We start from the raw sequence: 18,690 nt of genomic DNA on the forward strand, positions 1-18,690 counted from the left end.
AGTGTGATTTCCCCCTTATAAATTAAACACTTTTAAATATATTTAATACCATTATAAATGCTAGAGGCAAGCGGGGTTTGGGGTGGAGCTTGACAGCTCGTGACCCCCCATGTAATAACCTCGCGACCCCCTATGGGGTTCCGACCCCCAGTTTGAGAAACCCTGCTCTAGGAGACACGATGAGCAACATTTCTACAATGGATTCTGTGCTCCTTTCATCCAGGGCTTGGAATTCACATATCTGAATTGAAAATGTCTTCTTGCTTGAAAAAATTCACTGTAACTTCCCATATCTGATTCTTTTCTGCAATTTTTCTTGCCATTTGAGACCTGTCCCTTCATGTAATGTATGGTCAGTACAGTCCACATAATACAGTTTTTAATAGACTTGTTCACAGTTTCAGGATGTGGTAAAAGAAGTAAATAACCTATCTATCTAAGCTTTTTGAAACATTTGGCCGTATGTAAATATTTTATAACGATCAGCCATGAATTTGGGGTTAGATTTCATATCTACTCCAGTGTTTTCCACCCCGCATCAGTTTCTAAACTTATTTTTCAGAAATATTTTATTTTTCATTAATTCTTTCCTGGCTGGCACAAAAGGGCTGTAATGGTCGTCTAATTGGCCAGCTGAGAAATCTCCACCATGTAGCCAAATACCTTCATCCTCTGCTCCCAGCATGTATAGGTAGCATGGTGAGCAGAAGTGTGTGTGTCTGGAGAGTTGCTGCTGGCATCAATGAGGCCCTGTGTGACAGAGCAGGGAGTGGGGAGGATTGACCTGGGGATGTCACAGGGGAGTTTTACTGGGACTGTCTGCATTGGGGATGGGATAGCAGGGGGTGACTTCACTTGAGCCTGTAACTTGAGCCAGGAGGGGAGTTGGGGCCAGGTGGACAAAGGCTGGAGGAGGAGCTGGGGGAAGGCTGGGTGAGACTGCTGGAGTGGGTTTCAGTTTGGGGAAATGGAGGGAACCCCAAGGCTGGGGTCTAAGCTCCCTGCTCTCCCCCCTCCCATTCCCCCCCACCCCTGAGGGACCTGACTGAGGGGTCCTGGTTGTACCTACAAGCTCTGTTTGGGACTGTGTTCCTGTCATCTAATAAACCTTCCATTTTACTGGCTGGCTGAGAGTCACGGTGAATCACAGGAAGTGAGGGTGCAGGGCCCTGACTTCCCCACACTCCGTGACATCCTGATCCTGCATATATTTACCCAAATGCTTAACTTTAAACACATGACTTATGGCAATGGCACAACTCAACTGCATAGTTAAGCCCATGCGTATGTGTTGGTAGGGCAGAGGGTCTAGAGCAACTTTGGAGCAAGCTGTAAGTAGGATTGGGGACGGTAGGGGAGCTCAGTGGTGGTGTAATGTCAGCCTTACCCTAGATTCCATACCAAACACAGCTCAGCTGGTCCCAAGGATCAGGGCCTTTAAATCTATTTTAAAACAGTAACACTGGTCTACAATTTTTGAGAAGTCGTCTGCTTCAGAGATAAAATGTGCTATTTATTATGTATTTTGATGTGCTGAATTCAAATATGACAATTAAAACAACTGGCTACTGTTTCTAAGATAGGGTTATATAAATAAAATTTATTATGAAACAAAAGGCAAAAAACTATTATGTACATAGTTTAGTCCTATTCAGTATCTACTCAGCGCTTCTTGGCTTGTCTCTTGTATTCATTAAATGGAAAATCTCTTGTCACTGTCCAGCAATAGTCTGCAAGCATTGATGGGCTCCATTTGCCCTGATAGCGTTTCTCTATTGTTGCAATGTCCTGGTGAAATCGCTCGCCGTGCTCATCGCTCACTGCTCTGCAGTTCGGTGGAAAAAAATCTAGATGAGAGTGCAAAAAATGTATCTTTACTGACATGTTGCAACCAAGGCTTTTGAATGCCTTGAGGAGGTTTTCCACCAACAACCTGTAGTTGTCTGCCTTGTTGTTTCTGAGAAAATTTATTGCCACTAACTGGAAGGCTTTCCATGCCGTCTTTTCCTTGCCACGCAGTGCATGGTCAAATGCATCATCTCAAAGAAGTTCACGAATCTGAGGACCAACAAAGACACATTCCTTTATCTCAGCTTCACTTAACCTTAGAAATTTTCCATGGAGGTACTTGAAAGCTGGTTGTGTTTTGTCAATGGCCTTGACAAAGTTCTTCATCAGACCCAGCTTGATGTGTAAGGGTGGTAACAAAATCTTCTTTGATTCAACAAGTGGTGGATGCTGAACACTTTTCCTCCCAGGCTCCAATGGCTGTTGGAGTGGCCAGTCTTTCTTGATGTAGTGGGAATCTCTTGCACGACTATCCCATTCGCAGAGAAAACAACAGTACTTTGTGTATCCAGTGTGCAGACCAAGCAAGAGAGCAACAACCTTCAAATTGCCACAAAGCTGCCACTGATGTTGGTCATAGTTTATGCACCTCAAAAGTTGTTTCATGTTGTCATAGGTTTCCTTCATATGGACTGCATGACCAACTGGAATTGATGGCAAAACATTGCCATTATACAGTAAAACAGCTTTAAGACTCGTCTTCGATGAATCAATGAACAGTCTCCACTCATCTGGATCTTGAACAATGTTGAGGGCTGCCATCACACCATCAATGTTGGTGCAGGCTACAAGATCACCTTCCATGAAGAAGAATGGGACAGGATCCTTTCGACGGTCACGGAACATGGAAACCTTAACATCACCTGCCAGGAGATTCCACTGCTGTAGTCTGGAGCCCAACAGCTCTGCCTTACTCTTGGGTAGTTCCAAATCCCTGACAAGGTCATTCAGTTCACCTTGTGTTACGAGGTGTGGTTCAGAGGAGGAGGATGGGAGAAAATGTGGGTCCTGTGACATTGATGTTCAGGACCAGAAGTTTCATCCTCTTCCTCTTCCTCGTCTGACTCAAGTGAGAATGATTCTGGTGCATCAGGAACCGGCAGTCCTTCTCCGTGGGGTACTGGGCGTATAGCTGATGGAATGTTTGGATAATGCACAGTCCACTTTTTCTTCTTTGACACACCTTTCCCAACTGGAGGCACCATGCAGGAGTAACAATTGCTGGTATGATCTGTTGGCTCTCTCCAAATCATTGGCACTGCAAAAGGCATAGATTTCCTTTTCCTGTTCAACCACTGGCGAAGATTTGTTGCACAAGTGTTGCAGCATATGTGTGGGGCCCACCTCTTGTCCTGATCTCCAGTTTTGCAACCAAAATAAAGGTGATAGGCTTTCTTAACCATAGTGGTTATACTGCGCTTTTGTGATGCAAAAGTCACTTCACCACAAACATAGCAGAAGTTATCTGCACTGTTCACACAAGTACGAGGCATCTCTACTCACTTGGGCTAAACAGAAATGTGTCCCTTTGCAAAATCAAACACTGACAAATAAGAGAGCACGACACTGTATGATTTCTAGAGCTGATATAGGGCAATTTGTTCAGCAGAGTGATGTAAGCTTCGTTATGATTGCATCATCCATGACTTCTAGGAATAACATGATGCAATTCATCTCATGTATGACGCAATACCAGCTTCAGATTGCATCATTCATTGTTTTGCCTAAAAAGCAAGTACTGTCCAAACCCAGTCATAGATTTATTCATAGATCCAGTCAAAGATGTAATTTAGTCATTTCTGGTTTAAATTGAGATCCCTTCCCTTTATAACTCACTTATCCTCCGCCGTTCCCAAGTCAAGGGTCGTGTATACTGACCCAATAGCATATCTTGAAAACTAGAGCCAATCAACAATTTTAAGCATCATTTTCATTCTCAGTGACCCAGAATTAGTAAAGTTTGACTACATTTATTTCAGAAGCATTTTAGCTGTAGAGCAGTGTAATCAACCGTAGTGAGTTAAAAGCTGGTGGCTTCCACCTATTGCACCAGGCTAAGTGTTGAGCGAAACAGTTAGTCACTAATAATCTGAATGTTAACTGAAGCGTCCAAGCGTAGTTTTTTCTTTTTCTTTTTTGATTCAGTCTTGAGGCATTGAAGCATTCTTTTCAAAGTTGATATTTTCATTTTGAATTCACCATTTCCTCCCTTCTTGGTGGAGAACAGCATTGTTGTTCTGCAAAGAGTCCTTCTAGCAATGTGACAATCAGCATAGCACTCAAACAGTTAGATGAGAGATTCTGAGATTGTTCATCTACAATATGTGTGTGTACTGGGCATTCAGCCTTCCAAAGCCTGCATGTGACATAATGAGCCAGCCTCTATACAATAAAGGAAGAAGGATTTTGGGTGAGAATTACTTTACAAGACATGAGAGTATCTTGGTAATTAAGTCTAGGCTCTAGAGTGCATGTTATGATTTTATTTTATAAGTAACCATTTTGTTTCCAATACTTTTACTTGCTTCTGTTTGAATCGCTATGCTGTGTTTAATACACTTACACTTGTTTTCAGTATAAACATTGTGGCAGGTTGGATCACAGAAACCCCCTTGGGATGGATGTGCTGAGACTACTTCTAACTCGTTTTCCCTGCCAGCTTGGGACTCCAGAATGCTGCCTGTTTGAGCCAGACACGCTAGCCTGCTATAAACCCAGACCCAGGTCTGAACAACGTCCCCCAAAAGCTGCAGGTTTAACTGAAAACAGTTTAAGAAGTGTTCCTGTCTCCAGGACTCAGATACCCAGCTCCCAATGGGATCCAACCCCCAAATAAATCCATTTTACCTTATATAAAGCTTGTACAGGATAAACTCATAAATTGTTCACCCTCTATAACACTGATAGAGAGATATGCACAGTTGGTTGCCGTCCCCAGGTATTAATACATATTCTGGGTTAATTAATAAGTAAAAAGTGATTTTATTCAATACAAAAAGTAGAATTTAAGTGGTTCCAAGTAATAAGACAGAACAAAGTGAATTACCAAGCAAAATAAAATAAAACACACAAGTCTAAACCTAATACAGTAAGAAAGCTGAATATAGATAAAATCTCACCCTCAGAGATGTTTCAATAAGCTTCTTTCACAGACTGGACACCTTCCTAGTCTGGCCACAATCCTTTTCCCCTGGTACAGCCATTGTTCCAGCTCAGGTGGTAGCTAGGGGATTTCTCATGATTGCAACCCCCTTTGTTCTGTTCTACCCTCTTATATATCTTTTGCACGAGGCGAGAATCCTTTGTCCCTCTCTGAGTTCCCACTCCTCCTTCTAAATGGAAAAGCACCAGGTTAAAGATGGATTCCAGTTTAGGTGAGGTGATCACATGTCACTGTAAGACTTCATTGCCCACCTGCCAGTACACAGATATACTGGAAGACTTACAAGTAGACAGAGCTATCATTAGTCAATTGTCCGGGTTAATGGGAGCCATTAAGATTCCAAACCACCATTAATGGCCCACACTTTGCATAACTACGATAGGACCTCAGAGTTATATTTCATATTTCTAGTTTCAGATACAAGAGTGATATATTTGTATAAATAGGATGACCACACTCAGGAGATTATAAGCTTTGTAATGATACCTTACAAGAGACCTTTTGCATGAAGCATATTCCAGTTACATTATATTCACACTCATTAGCATATTTTCATAAAATCATATAGAGTGCAACATCACTAACATATTTGAGTGCTCTGAGTTAAGTGGAGCGATTAACTGAGGTGGAATTGATAAGCTAAGATGTGTTGTTTCTTTGGAAACAGTGAATCTGTGAATACTGGGGGGGTCTCTTGTGAATCAGGGGCTGGACATTCCAAGGAAGTGATCAAAGGGCTCAAGGGCTAGGGTGTCCTAATTGCTAACCTGTAGAGTGACTGCAGGGCTTGTAAGGCCTGAAGGGAAATGCTTGGGTTGCTTGTGGCAGGTGTAGTCAGGGAGCTGACCCATGATAGGCACAAACATGGCTTCCTCACACTAAGGGCAGGTGGTAGCGAGGTTCCTCACAGCCCTAGGTATCCTGGAGAAGCATCCCAGTAACCAAGGGCCAGATTTTCAAAGGTGTGTAGGTTCCTAAAGATGAAGATAGGTGCCTACTGAGATTTTTCAAAAGTGCCTAAGCAGGTTAGGCACCCTACTCCCATTGAAATTAATAAAGAGTTAGGCACATAGCCTGCATAGGTGGTAATCTGAAACTCTTGATTCAACAAACTGGTCTGGAAATTTCCTGAGAACAGGTTTTCCCTTTACTTGGTCCCTGTCCAACATACCATTTTGACACTGCTTCCAGGCTTAGAAAAATTAAAAATAATAGGGCAATGAGTTTGAAGCTCAGGAAAAGTTTGGTTATGGTTCAAGTTGGGTTGTTAATTTATTTGAACTGCTTCGCTCATTATTGCCCTATGTGGGGTTTTTCTGGCTTGTTTGTACTTTTGGTACATCTTTCTGGTTCCCATTATTCATTTAGCCAAGCATGTGTCTTGTGGGGCTGTTCCTCAACTCAGTCCTAAACTGCTAATTTCAAGGATCAGCAGTTCAGACGCTCTCTTTGCAAACTTGTTGCTCAGTTAGACATTTTAGCTTTTGATCGAATGTGATTTTCCCCTGATAAAGTAGTACATTAGTTCTGGACGTAGTCATAATATAAAAATGTGTTTTATTTGAAAGAAATGAATTTGAGAAGTGTTTCTTGGAGATATTTGTAGTTGTATTGGTCCTTGAGGAAAAGGTAGATGCTTACCTCTTAAAACTATAAACAGCTAGTAACCAAAATTAATTACCCTGAAGATCTAAACTGAATTGTTTTTCAGAAAATGAAAAGTTAGATTAGCTTAAAAATAATTAGTGTTATTACCAGGGAATGTAACTCAGTGCCTCAGATGAATAATGTAATTATTTTAGATTGTGTTAGATTTATGATGTTATTCATGGTCAGACTACATGTTTTCACTTCCCAGTTCAGAATAATCTGAGATGAACAAAGTGACAAGGCCTTAGACTTTGCAACTGTAAATCTGTTTCTTTGATTTTTGCATCAGAAGTCTCCAGTGAAAAGTGTGGATGTGTGGATGTAGTTGTGGTGTTTAGATCTGGCCACATCTTAAGAAATTGCTTTCTTTTCTTACTACCAAAGAAATGGATTGACTCCGTCCATTAGTGATTTCAATATTCTTTCTTTCAGATAGAACTTGCTGTTCAAACTGATTAGAAATAACTAATAAGAAACTTTTGATTTGTATTTATAAGGGGACTGAAAAAGCTTATTTTATAATATTAATAATGTTGTTTCTCTTTTTGTGTGTGTTCAGGGTGGTGGGTTGGTGGGGAAATACATCTTGTGTAGCTGAGATAAATAAGGGACCCAGTTTTAAAGATGGTTATTACTATATATACTGTCATGCAACAGCTTTTAAAATTCCATTTGTTCATCACTGACCAATGTGATTTTAAAACTAAGGCCCTGCTTCAGCAAAGCATTTAAGCACATGCTTACCTTTAAGTTCCGTTGATATAACTTTAACCACCATTAACATCAGTGAGCATTTAAGCACATGCTTATTTACTTTGAATTGGGGCCTAAGTCTTGGATCAGCATTTTTTTTCATATTGGATGTCCAACAGAAAATCATCTTTAAATATACAGAATACTTTGTCAATCTCTGTATTCTAGTTTCCCTTTTAATCAAAATGTGAAGTGCACTGCAGTCTGTTTTCCTGTTACATGAAGTACATCCCACATCAAGCACAGCGGAACTGCCCGAAATACAATTTAATGTAATTTTCAAGAGTGATACAATATTCTATAAAGAAAGTCTCCAGAAAAGTCTTTTATCTCTGGGCAAGCAAATATTTTTAAATGAAATTATAAATGACTATAAAGCCACAGATTTAAAGTGTAACAACCACTTCAAGAAATGGTTTCTTAATGTAAAATATATATACACAGAGACATAGACTCTCTCTCTTTCTCTCGGTTTTGAAATAAGAAATATAGGAATGTTTAAAAATGGATTTTCCCTGTTGTTGAGACTTTATTCATACTATTTTGGGGGGGGCACACACCTCTTTTAAACCATGATGTCCTTTATCTCTGTATAAGTAATTCTTTTTACCCCAAATGATATTTTAATTAATGTTGCTTTGAATGCTAACCATTTAAACTAAAATTGTGCATGTTATGGAATATGAATATAAGCTAATGCTTATTATTAAAATAACTAAAAGTATAATATGTTTTTGAAATTGGGTCTGTTGACAAAAATCGCCCAAGGAAAAGTATAAATAGTTTTAAACATATTGAAGAATCTACTTACATAGTTTCTGTATTTGTGTTTTTGTTTGTTTCAGGTGCTCATTGCCATCTGCTTACAGAACATACATGAATAAAGTGACACCCCAGACTCTTTCGAGCAATTGATAGGGGAAACTTTAACCTGAGAATGAAGAGAGAAACACTCAGCAGAACCGTATGATTGAAACCACAGCCCAGCCCTCTGCTGTTGGACAAGGCTTTGTCCTTTTGCCCTGCACGACCGATGTTGCAGTAATTCAGATGGATCGCAGCAAGGAGGCAGAGATGGAATTACGAAGATCCTCTAGTCCCAGCAAGGTAAACAAGAGTGACGTTGATGGAGACAAGTCCATGTGCCACAGCTGCTGCATCTGTGGCAAGAGTTTTCCTTTTCAGAGCTCCCTGTCTCAGCACATGAGGAAGCACACGGGAGAGAAGCCCTATAAATGTCCTTACTGCGACCATAGAGCTTCCCAAAAGGGCAATCTGAAGATACACATTCGGAGTCACAGAACAGGCACTTTAAGTCAGGGGCATGAGGTGGAGATGGGAGAAGCACAGCTTGGAGAGATGGGAGTCTCAGAAGGCCTTGACGGATGCACCAGCCCCACCAAAAGTACATCTGCCTGCAACAAGATTCTGAACGGGGCAACTCAGGCAGACAACAGCAAGATTTTGTTGAGAAGCAGCAAGAAGGAGCTTGTCACAGAGGCATCACCTGCAGAAGCTGACAAGCTACCCACTTATCAGTGCATCTTCTGCAAAAACAAGTTTGAGAGAAAGAAAGACCTGGACCAGCACCTACATCAAGTCCATAAGCCGTACAAATGCAGGCTTTGTAGCTACATGACATTAAGAGAAGAGACCCTGTTAAACCACATAGAGAAAGACCATATTACAGCTCAAATTCCAAATGGGGAAACTTACACCGAGAATTGCAAGAGTGAGCTGAATGCAGGGGAATTTCCTTGTGAAGTCTGTGGTCAGGCCTTCAGTCAAACCTGGTTTCTCAAAGCTCACATGAAAAAGCATAGAGGATCGTTTGATCATGGATGCCACATTTGTGGCAGAAGATTTAAAGAACCCTGGTTTCTCAAAAACCACATGAAATCACACGGTCCAAAGACGGGGAGCAAAAACAAACCAAAAAATGATTTAGAGCCCATAGCCACTATTAATAATGTGATTCAGGAGGAAACAATTGTGACTGGCTTATCTCTGTATGAAGTTTGCACCAAGTGTGGGAATCTGTTTACAAATATGGAAAGCCTAAAAGCACACAATGCTGTACACTTGAGAGCTCAAAGAAGCAGTATTGAGAACAAAGCTGAGGGGTTAATTGATGGAAACCTAGATCCATCTGTAAATAAGCAATTTTTCTTACAGTGCCTGAATCTGAGGCCAGCTGTAGGGATAGATAGAGTTACAAATGGACAGCCTGGAAAAAGGGTAGCTGAGCTGGATCCAGTCAGTAGCTACCAGGCCTGGCAGCTGGCCACCAAAGGAAAAGTAGCGGAGCCTTCTGAGTATGTTAAATATGTGGGATGGGATGAAGTCCTTGCTGATGCAGATGTGACTTATGACAAGGATAAAAGAGAGTATATTCTTGTCAGCCAGGAGAAGCGCAAGCGAGATCAGGATTCACCCAGCTCCTCCAGCAACCCCAAGAAGAAAAGCTGTGTCAGTGGGCGCTTGGAGAAGAACAGCAATGTGCAACAAGGAGAAAACTGTATCCTTGCCCAGGGCGACCTGGACTACAGACCCTCCTCAAGGCAGAGCAGAAGGGCATCCCAAAACAAGTCCACAGAGTGCTTTGAGTGTGGAAAGATTTTCCGCACCTACCACCAAATGGTGCTCCATTCGCGGGTGCACAGGAAAGAACGCAGGAGCTGCAGTGAGAGTGGAACCGTTGCTCAGCCAGACCGGTATGGATCCAGCAGTGAAGAAGGGGATTCTGGTTCTGTTAGTGGACCAAGCACTCCAGGCTCAGCGTCTGCCCCAGAAGATTCTGTGACCTCTGGAATGGGTGAGGAGGGTGTTGAGGACAGCTCTGAGGAAGGAGTACCTGAACCATCACTAGGTAAGCTCCTACACAACATTTCCCCCCCCCCCTCTTTCCCTATGTTACCTTTTCTTTGTCTCTAGCTCTTTTAGATCCCATGCCTCTAAGCCTCCTGGGGCCTGAATGTGGGACACAGCAAGGAGCAAAGGATCAAAATGATAGATGAGTAAAATACCATAAGAAGCTTAAAATTAATGTGGATCAATTCTGTAGCCTAATTAACATTGTTTATAGTCTCAGCTTGATGATTCAACATTTCTGATGTAAATAATAAAAGTGAGATCACAGGAGGTCTTTGCAAGATACAGGTAAATTTGGATTTCAAATGAAGGACAACTGAGAGGTAGCTTAGTTACCCCTAGCAACGCAGTTAGCTCTGCTGTTTGCTTCAATATCTCTGCTGTTAGCTTCAGTATAGCAGTATCTTTCCTGGACATCCCGGGCCCAATTTTGCCCTGATTTACACCCTTTCTGTTGTCAGTATACAGGGGTAGTTAGAGCACAGTTTGCCTGCTATAACCTTGAAACACATAAACTTGTTAATTGCTAACGAGAAACTCATTCCTTCCTCTTTTCTTTTTCTGTGCTCTGCTTCCCCAAACTTGTGTTATAACTCTAAGGCTATAATTAATCTCTCTGGATTAAAGCAGTCCTCTGAGTCCAACTCTAGCTAAATGGAACAAATTATTCCCCAAATAGCAGCAAAGTAAATATTTAAAGAAACACTAAGCACTTTTATATCATTTTAAATTTTTGTTGTTTACTCTTCTTTGTTTATAATGCCCTGTTAGAAATGAGAGATAAACATTTCTTTCTTTACTAGCCCTCTGCTTTTTCCATTTGGCAAACAATGACATTTCCCCCCATTTTCTTTTTCTTTCATGAAGAACTAACTAATCCTGGTTTTGTAATGTTTAACTTGTTTTCAGGAGCATCAGTGAGGAAGTCACCAGCACAGTTCTGGGAATTTTTTTTAAAGATATTAGTTAACGTGTACTTCCTCAGCTGGCTAATGAATGTCATAGAAGAACAGCAACAGGTTCCAGGATCATGTATTAAGTTTTATATTTGATCCTTATTAACAGCAATGATGATGTGTTGTTGAATATATTTTGTTACTGGATCATTTTAAGAGAGGTCAAAGTTTGAGCCGAAACTACAAGGCATATCCCTTTCTAAATGTAATGCTTAGATCAGGGGTCTCAAAGATGCGGCCCGCGGAGCTCTTCCCTGCAGCCCGCCAAGCTCCCCGCCCCCCCCCCGTTCCTTCCGGTCACAGCCAAACTCCCCTCCCCCCCCCGAGTTATTTTATGTGGCAGCTAAGCTCCCTGCTCGCTGCTCCCCAATGTTTGGGGCCGGGTCTCTCCCCCAGCCCTGTCTGCCACCCCCATGCACCTCCCCTGAGTGTCCCCTGGCCTCACCTCTGCACCCCCTCCTATTGCCAATCTCCATCCCAGAGCCTGCACCCTCACCCCCTGCCCCAGCCCAGAGCCTTCACCCAGCACCCAAACTCCATCCCAGAGCCTGCACCCCAGACCTCCACTCCCACCCAAACTCCCTCCCAGAGCCTTAGGCAGGTGGGGGTGGAGTTTGGGGGAGCAGTTTCTGGGCACCACCAAAATTTCTACAAATCTGCCATCCCTGGAAGAGACAGAGCAGGGGTGGAGTGGTGGTGCAGCCCAGTGCAGTGTGTGTGTTTGTGGGGGGGGCTTTAACAGAAGTAAATCTAACTAAGTGCATGTTTTGTCCTTTGAGTGAGGTGCATTACTGAGTGTATATATTTTATTAAAACCACTTGGAAATGATTTGTTGTAGGAGCAGCAGTGATCTGTATGCTCTGTATAATGCTTAGCACTTTCCAGGAGGGAGGGGGGAGGAGCACACTCGGGGGAGGGAGAGAAGAGAGAGGGCAGGGGCGGGGCCTCATGGAAGGGGTGGAGTGGGGGCAGAGCCGGGGCCAGCGAGGGGGGGTGTCAGTGATGCAGCCCTCGGGCCAATACACTAATCCTCATGTGGCCCTTGTGGTCATTTGAGTTTGAGACCCCTGGCTTAGATCCTCCTCCCCTCTTCCCCCAAGGGTTGAAATCATTATAAAAATCAAACCCTTTTTTGGACCTAAAGTGTCCTTTTTTGGGAACAAAACTTGTCTTGGGTTGACTTCACTGTAAGTTGTCAACTTTATTAGCTTCACTGGGACTTAAGTCCCAGATGGGCAAATCAGGGGCACATTAGATTAGAAGGTTAAATTAATGAAATACCAAAGCCAAATTCTTATGTGCTTCCCTGCCCATTTTAAAAAACCACAACTCTGATAAGTACTAGTGACAGATCAATCTAAGTATCTTTGTCATGCTCAATAGTAGGCCCAAAATTTGGTCTGTCCATTTATTGTTGTATTTATGCAATTTAAAAAAAGTTTATGAAAGTATACTCATTGCATTCATGTTAAAGTCCAATGGGCACTTTCTGAAACACTCCTGTACAATTGATTCAATATGTAATTACTGAAATGCGGCTTCCTTCAGGGTGAAATGAGGCTGTGAAATTCTACCAGTGCAATGCACGATACCTTTGTGGAAATGGTTGTGATGGAAAATCATCTCGCCAGAGACAGTTCAAATCAGCAAAATTCCTTTCATATAATGCTCAAAGAGTAAATTCTTCTTCTGTACTGTTCTTCTTAATCATTTGATTTTAACCTTATCTCTTTCCTACCTCAGTTCAACTTCTGAACGCTGATCTCAGAAGTGAAAGCATTTTAAAGTTACACAGCAATTTCTCCCATAATAACCTAGTGCCAATAGGAAACTACGGTAATTTTCTTTAGTTGGCAAATTGGTTCTCACCTTCCCTATTGAACAGTGAGAAAGTAGCAAACTGATCAAGCTAAATAAAGATGAATCTCAGTAAACAGATGCATTTGCACTGTTTGTGTGCTTCATTTTATATTCCAAAACATCACATTTGAAAAGCAAGTTAATCAAAGGGACTACTATATAGTTAAGGAACTTTCTTGTTGCTACTTCATTGTTAATGCAGTTTATTAAATATTTATTAGTGATATCAATGAAGTAAACATTTTTCACAGCTGACCAAGCTTTCCAATTGAAAATAAAATAAGTAGGACACAATCATTTTTAGGCCAAGATCAGTATCTTAATTTCCCTCTATTTATATCTCTTTGGTAAGGCAGTTTAATGGATATGCCATTCAACTGTTTTATACTGTCGCCAGTTTAGAGATAGAGGATTGGGTCATTCTGTCCATCAGGCTGTATGAATACTTTGTTCAGATAAAAGAATTTTAGCCCTCTTGAGGTTGCTTATTCAATTCATGAGGCTTTCCTGCCTCCTTTATGAACTAAAACTTGAAGTCTATAGAGTACAGGCCAAATTCTGCCTTCATTTACAACCAGACAGCCCCATTAAAATCAAATGTTTTGTTATGCTCTTTAAATTGTCTTTTGTCCTAGAACTGTTATGGTTTGCTACCCTCTGCTGAGGCTCTTCTAGTTAATCTCACAGGGTCAGGTGGCCTTTTTAGTCAATAGCAAAGCTCTAGCAGCCATCTTCAATAGCTGTAAGTGAACGATGTTCTCAAATTTTACAGTTACTTTTCCCCACATTCACTTTACGGTGTTATTTTTACTCAGAATGTGGCTGGGCAAACCTCGTGATGCTCATGAGACTATTTAAAAATACATTATTTACTTTTATTTTCATATCTTAACTTCCTTTTCCCATAACTTGTATATGTTACTGTGGGACTACGAGCCTGAAAGGCAATAGGGCCTTGATCCTGCAAGAGGGCTGACCATTCCGTCCCTGGTCCAACATAGCATTTAAGCACATAATTAACTTTAAACATGTGACCAGTATAATTTAGCTGAGCATGTGCTTTCTGGATTGGGGCCAGAATGCATGGCACCTCACAGAATTTGAGTCATATTAGAGGAGCAAATAGCATGCACCAAATGCAAAATAGCTCTGAGTCTCTCAAATACAGAGTGTTCCTAACCTTCACTTATCCTTTGCTAAATCACTAGAGTCTTATCATTCGTTCTCAGCCATGTGGGTTGTGTTTGCAAACCCAGATTACCATCCATCAGAGGCTCCCAAACTGGCATATGGAGTACTTATAGCTGCATAGACTTGAAGGCCTGAAGGGACCATTATGTAGACTTACCTATTGCAACATTGCAGGCCACGGAACTCCTTCAATAGGCCCATACCTCTATCTGAGTTACTCAGATCCTCAAATCTTGATTTAAAATTTTTCAAGTTACAGAGAATCCAACATTTACTCTAGTTCAAACCAGCAAACTGCTGATGGTCTGTGGAAAAACTGGCAGGTCACATGGTGTTGGTTCTCCTCCTTTTATTCAGCTGTTAATCATTTTAAAAGATGACCAGAAATTGCATTCCTAATAACATTTTTCCATGTAAATGTTCTCTGCAATTGCCATAGGAATGTTATGCAAATGAGAGGGGAGTGGTCAGTGTGATGGCCAAAGGGAGAAGAGGTGGCCCATTAGCGATACTGTCCGTTAAGAAGGAACTGCACTATGAAAAGATATAATCTCTGTGCACCGTTTGTCAGTGGCATGAATGGCATCAACAAGTAAGGTTATGTCAGCATTTCCATTATGGTGCATTTGAAGCTGCCTGAGCCAGGTGCAAGCAGCTGTTGCTCAGCACTTGCAATGACTTCAGCTTTTTTTTTTTTTATTAGTTTCAGATCTTAACTAAAAGTGGTAGGTTAGGGGTCATGCATCATTTCCATAAAAGTACAAGGAGAAACGATCTCTATTTTTAGCCCATCTGCTACTCCCCCAAAGTATATAATTTGGTGAGCCAAAAAAAAAAAAAAAAAAAAAAAAAAAGTCAGGACATGCAAGATAGTGTCTTTATTTTTAGGCTGAAAGTGGTCACCCTAATTTGATCCCCCCATGGGCAGCCCTAAAGCACAAAACAGGCAGAATTATTGCTCTCCATATCAAATCCATCATTAAAACAAAATCGTATGGGAAGACACCTGCCACACCATTCCTTCCCCATTAACTTGTTGTTATCCAGCTAGATCTCTGTCTGCAGGTAACTGGGTGGGGTGGTTTGGGGTTTTATTTGCTTTTTTGTGTGTCCTTTTGAGCTTGATCTCTGCAAAGACCTTGTCTCCCCCCCCCCTCAAAAACAACAACAACAAACAAATAAAAAACCAAAAACTAGTGTCATAGTGTGTTTGAAGCTTAGAAAGTGCTACGGCATCAAATTGTTCATTAAGGCATTATGGGCTGTTTCAGTTTTGAAATCTAGAAAGAAGCCTCAACTGTGATGACATGACTGCCAGATGGTCGCAGGTGGGAAAATGGGGAAGCAAGTTCAAGTAGTTTTAATTTAATATTTTACAGAACAACAAGCAAGCAGCCGAAGAACAATATTTTGTATCCTCCACTGTAGTGCTCAAGGGATTTAGTGAAGGAAATAAATTACTTCCCCCTATGTACACATTCTCTCTCTGAATGAAAAAAGTTATAAAATAACTGTAGAAAACCAGGATTTTTAACTATTAGAGGTGGGGTAGAGGAGGGGGAAGTTTTATTATTCTAATTCGTCTTTTTCCAAGAAAGGGAGGAAGAGGAGAGAGATCACTGTGGACGAGTGGGAACCCTGATTCAAGTGGGAAAGTTTCTCCTACATTTAATGTTTTTCCCCCATTCTCCGCCTCTACCTTTTATGTATCTTGTCTTGTTCTCCCAGCTTCTTCCTACATTTAAAAAAGTGACTCCTTTTTACTGATGCTTCTCAACGTAGCTGATGCATCCTGTTGTTTTGTTGTTGTTTATTATGTTTATTACAGTCGTGGCTGGGGGCTCACTGAGAATGGCGCCTCAGTGTGCTAGGCACTGTATAAAAAGAGTAGTAGGCAGCAGTTCCTGCCTCGGAGAACTTACCATCTAAATAGGTAAGACAGACAAAAGATGGGGGGAGGTTGGAGCAAACAGCCAGTCAGCACAGGGGGCAGAATGTTTAGTCAAAACTGTAGAAAATACTCTGATAGCATCATTTGTGTTGGGAGGTCCCTGCTTAGACTACTTCAGCAGCTTCTTTGCTGGCTTCAGTCTCTGACTCCCCCATACAGGTTCTTTCGCCAAGGGCACATGAGTCCTAGTGCTTCCTTAGGGGTCTCCACTGTAAAATTCTGGGGCCAGGCGCTGCACTGAGCAGCACAGTGGAGGTTGTGAGGGAAAGAGAATGCTGAAGAGGATCAGTGAGGGGCAAGCCCTTCAGACCTACTCCCAGGGTAGCAGGGTGTTTTGCTACTGCAGTTAAGAAAAAAATATATAAGGGTAGGACATCACATCACTACTGTTTCATGTTCATCAGAGATGAGAGTTCAGAAAGGGTTTACAAAAACAAAAACTTTAGGATGGCAATGGAAGCATGTCTGGCAGCAGAAGCACATCCTCTCCTGGTCATATAGTTATAGTTGATAGTTGTAGACTAACCTGAATATTCTTGATATCAAGAACAAGAAATCAGAGCTCTTAACCTCTTCTCGGTTATGGTTGAAGTTCTAGGCACTGGAGAAGTGCCTGTTTGTTTTAGTTTTTAACTTGTCCAGTGGGATTTCTTGGGGAATCAATGGTTAGATACTGTTTTATGTAATGTCTTGATTAATGAACTGAAACGGGGGAAAAACAGCATATTATTATATGTACATTAGGAGGTGTGGCAAACAACACTGAGCACACAGCCATAATAAAAAGAGACACACAACTGATAGCATATGATATCTATAAATTGGGGTACTTGGGAAGAACTATAGGGAAATCTCTGAAGTCTGTTGAAATTCTTTAGAGTAGGAGAGATTTTTGCAAGAACAGAATGGGAAAATGCTAATTATTTTGCAAAAAAAGACTGTCCCTACGTAGTGACCACTAGTCTTTTGGGAGGTTAGAAACATGAGCATGAAATAAAATGAGATTCAGCTGTGAAAATTGTAAATTGTAAATTGTATTGTAAATTGAAAATTGTAAATTAATACATTTGGGGATAACTGGTGAATTCTTGGCCCCATTGAAGACAGTGTGAATTTCTCAGGATTTCACCCTAGTAATCTAACAGCAATATATGCAGTGGGAGAGAAATATTTGGAAAGCAGTTATCCTCAAAGAGGCATGGGGTAATAGTGGATAATAGAGCTGGCTGACAATTGTTTAGGATGGTCCATAACTAAAGATAATGGGATGATACTGAGCAAAGGAAAATATAGACAATATCAGAAAAAATGTGCTTATCTTTAAATATGAGAATTCCCCCTGCCCCCAGAAGTGATAAAAGCCTTATTTTTTGAGTTATTTAAAAAAACTAAAATAAATAAAGCCCCAAAAATATAATGCTCATATTTGTATGATTGATTAAACTTAGGGAAGAAGAAATGAGTTATTAGTGAGGGCATATGGGGAGATAATCCACAACATATTTGCACATACAAGTGCTCCTTCTGTCTTGGTGTGGCTGAGGTGTAAGCAAATGCACATATGGCTCTATATGCCCCTAATTCTGGCCCAGGGCTTCCTACCTCCCTGTAAGGAACAGGATATTTCATTGTGGGATACTTTTGTATCAGGGTTTTTAAAGTTCTGTAGAATGCATCGACGTTACTCTGTGGGCATAAGAGAAATTAGGCAAGGTTTGGGATTTGGTAAAACCCAAAATGTGTGTTTAGTTTGCACCAGAGGGGTGTAAATTCTAGAGTACACTATATTACCATGCACTAATTGGCCTGCGTGGATCTTGCTGGCATGCACTAGAAGTTCACTAATGCATGTTAATGTAGTACTCTTTGAAATGGGGACTTTTAGTGCACACCATACAGGATCCACACGGGCCAGTTAGTGCCCAACATGCCAGTGCACATTAAAATTTACACCACTGTAATGTGGATGAACGCACTGAATAGAAAAGGCCTGCGATACTAAAATTAGCATAACAATACTTGAGCTATATTGTCAACCCCAAGCATATAGAAGTCATTCCCTAAATGTCATGATACTGGCTTAAGAATTATGAAATTTTAAGAAAAAATAAATGTGGGTCTTTTGCCTTCTTGGGTCATCTTTCCAGCTCTTCCCCTCAACCATGAGGGTTAGAAATTTTTTTCTTTTTCCAGTGGAAGTTGAGATTCTTATATAATCATGAACAGGATATCATCAGACTTGTGATAAAAATCCCAGGAGTTAGCAATACTGCTTTCTGTTTTCTAAGAGATTCCTAATAAATGGCAAGACTAGAATTGATGAAGCTTAAGGAAAGACAAATCCTTAAGAGAACCTGAAAAGAAGGATAGGGGAATGACTGGACACCACACCATTTGCGCACAAAAACATCTTAGACTTCCACAAAGTGCAACAATTACAAATAAG

The 18,690-nt window shown here is 41.1% G+C and overlaps 1 protein-coding gene across 4 annotated transcripts in view; it reads left to right on the top strand.

Annotated features, from left to right (window-relative positions):
- The window catches only part of ZNF516 (zinc finger protein 516), a 126,782-nt gene that overhangs the window by 40,693 nt on the left and 67,399 nt on the right, over positions 1 to 18,690 (top strand). For all 4 annotated transcript variants that reach the window (XM_034762502.1, XM_034762499.1, XM_034762501.1 and 1 more), the window contains one exon: positions 8,260 to 10,283. In XM_034762502.1, coding sequence (XP_034618393.1) covers positions 8,381 to 10,283 — 1,903 coding nt within the window. In that variant the 5' untranslated portion in view covers positions 8,260 to 8,380. The remainder of the gene's footprint in view (positions 1 to 8,259; positions 10,284 to 18,690) is intronic.

Source organism: Trachemys scripta, chromosome 2 (genome assembly GCF_013100865.1).
Source record: "Trachemys scripta elegans isolate TJP31775 chromosome 2, CAS_Tse_1.0, whole genome shotgun sequence".
NCBI classification, from domain to species: domain Eukaryota; kingdom Metazoa; phylum Chordata; order Testudines; family Emydidae; genus Trachemys; species Trachemys scripta.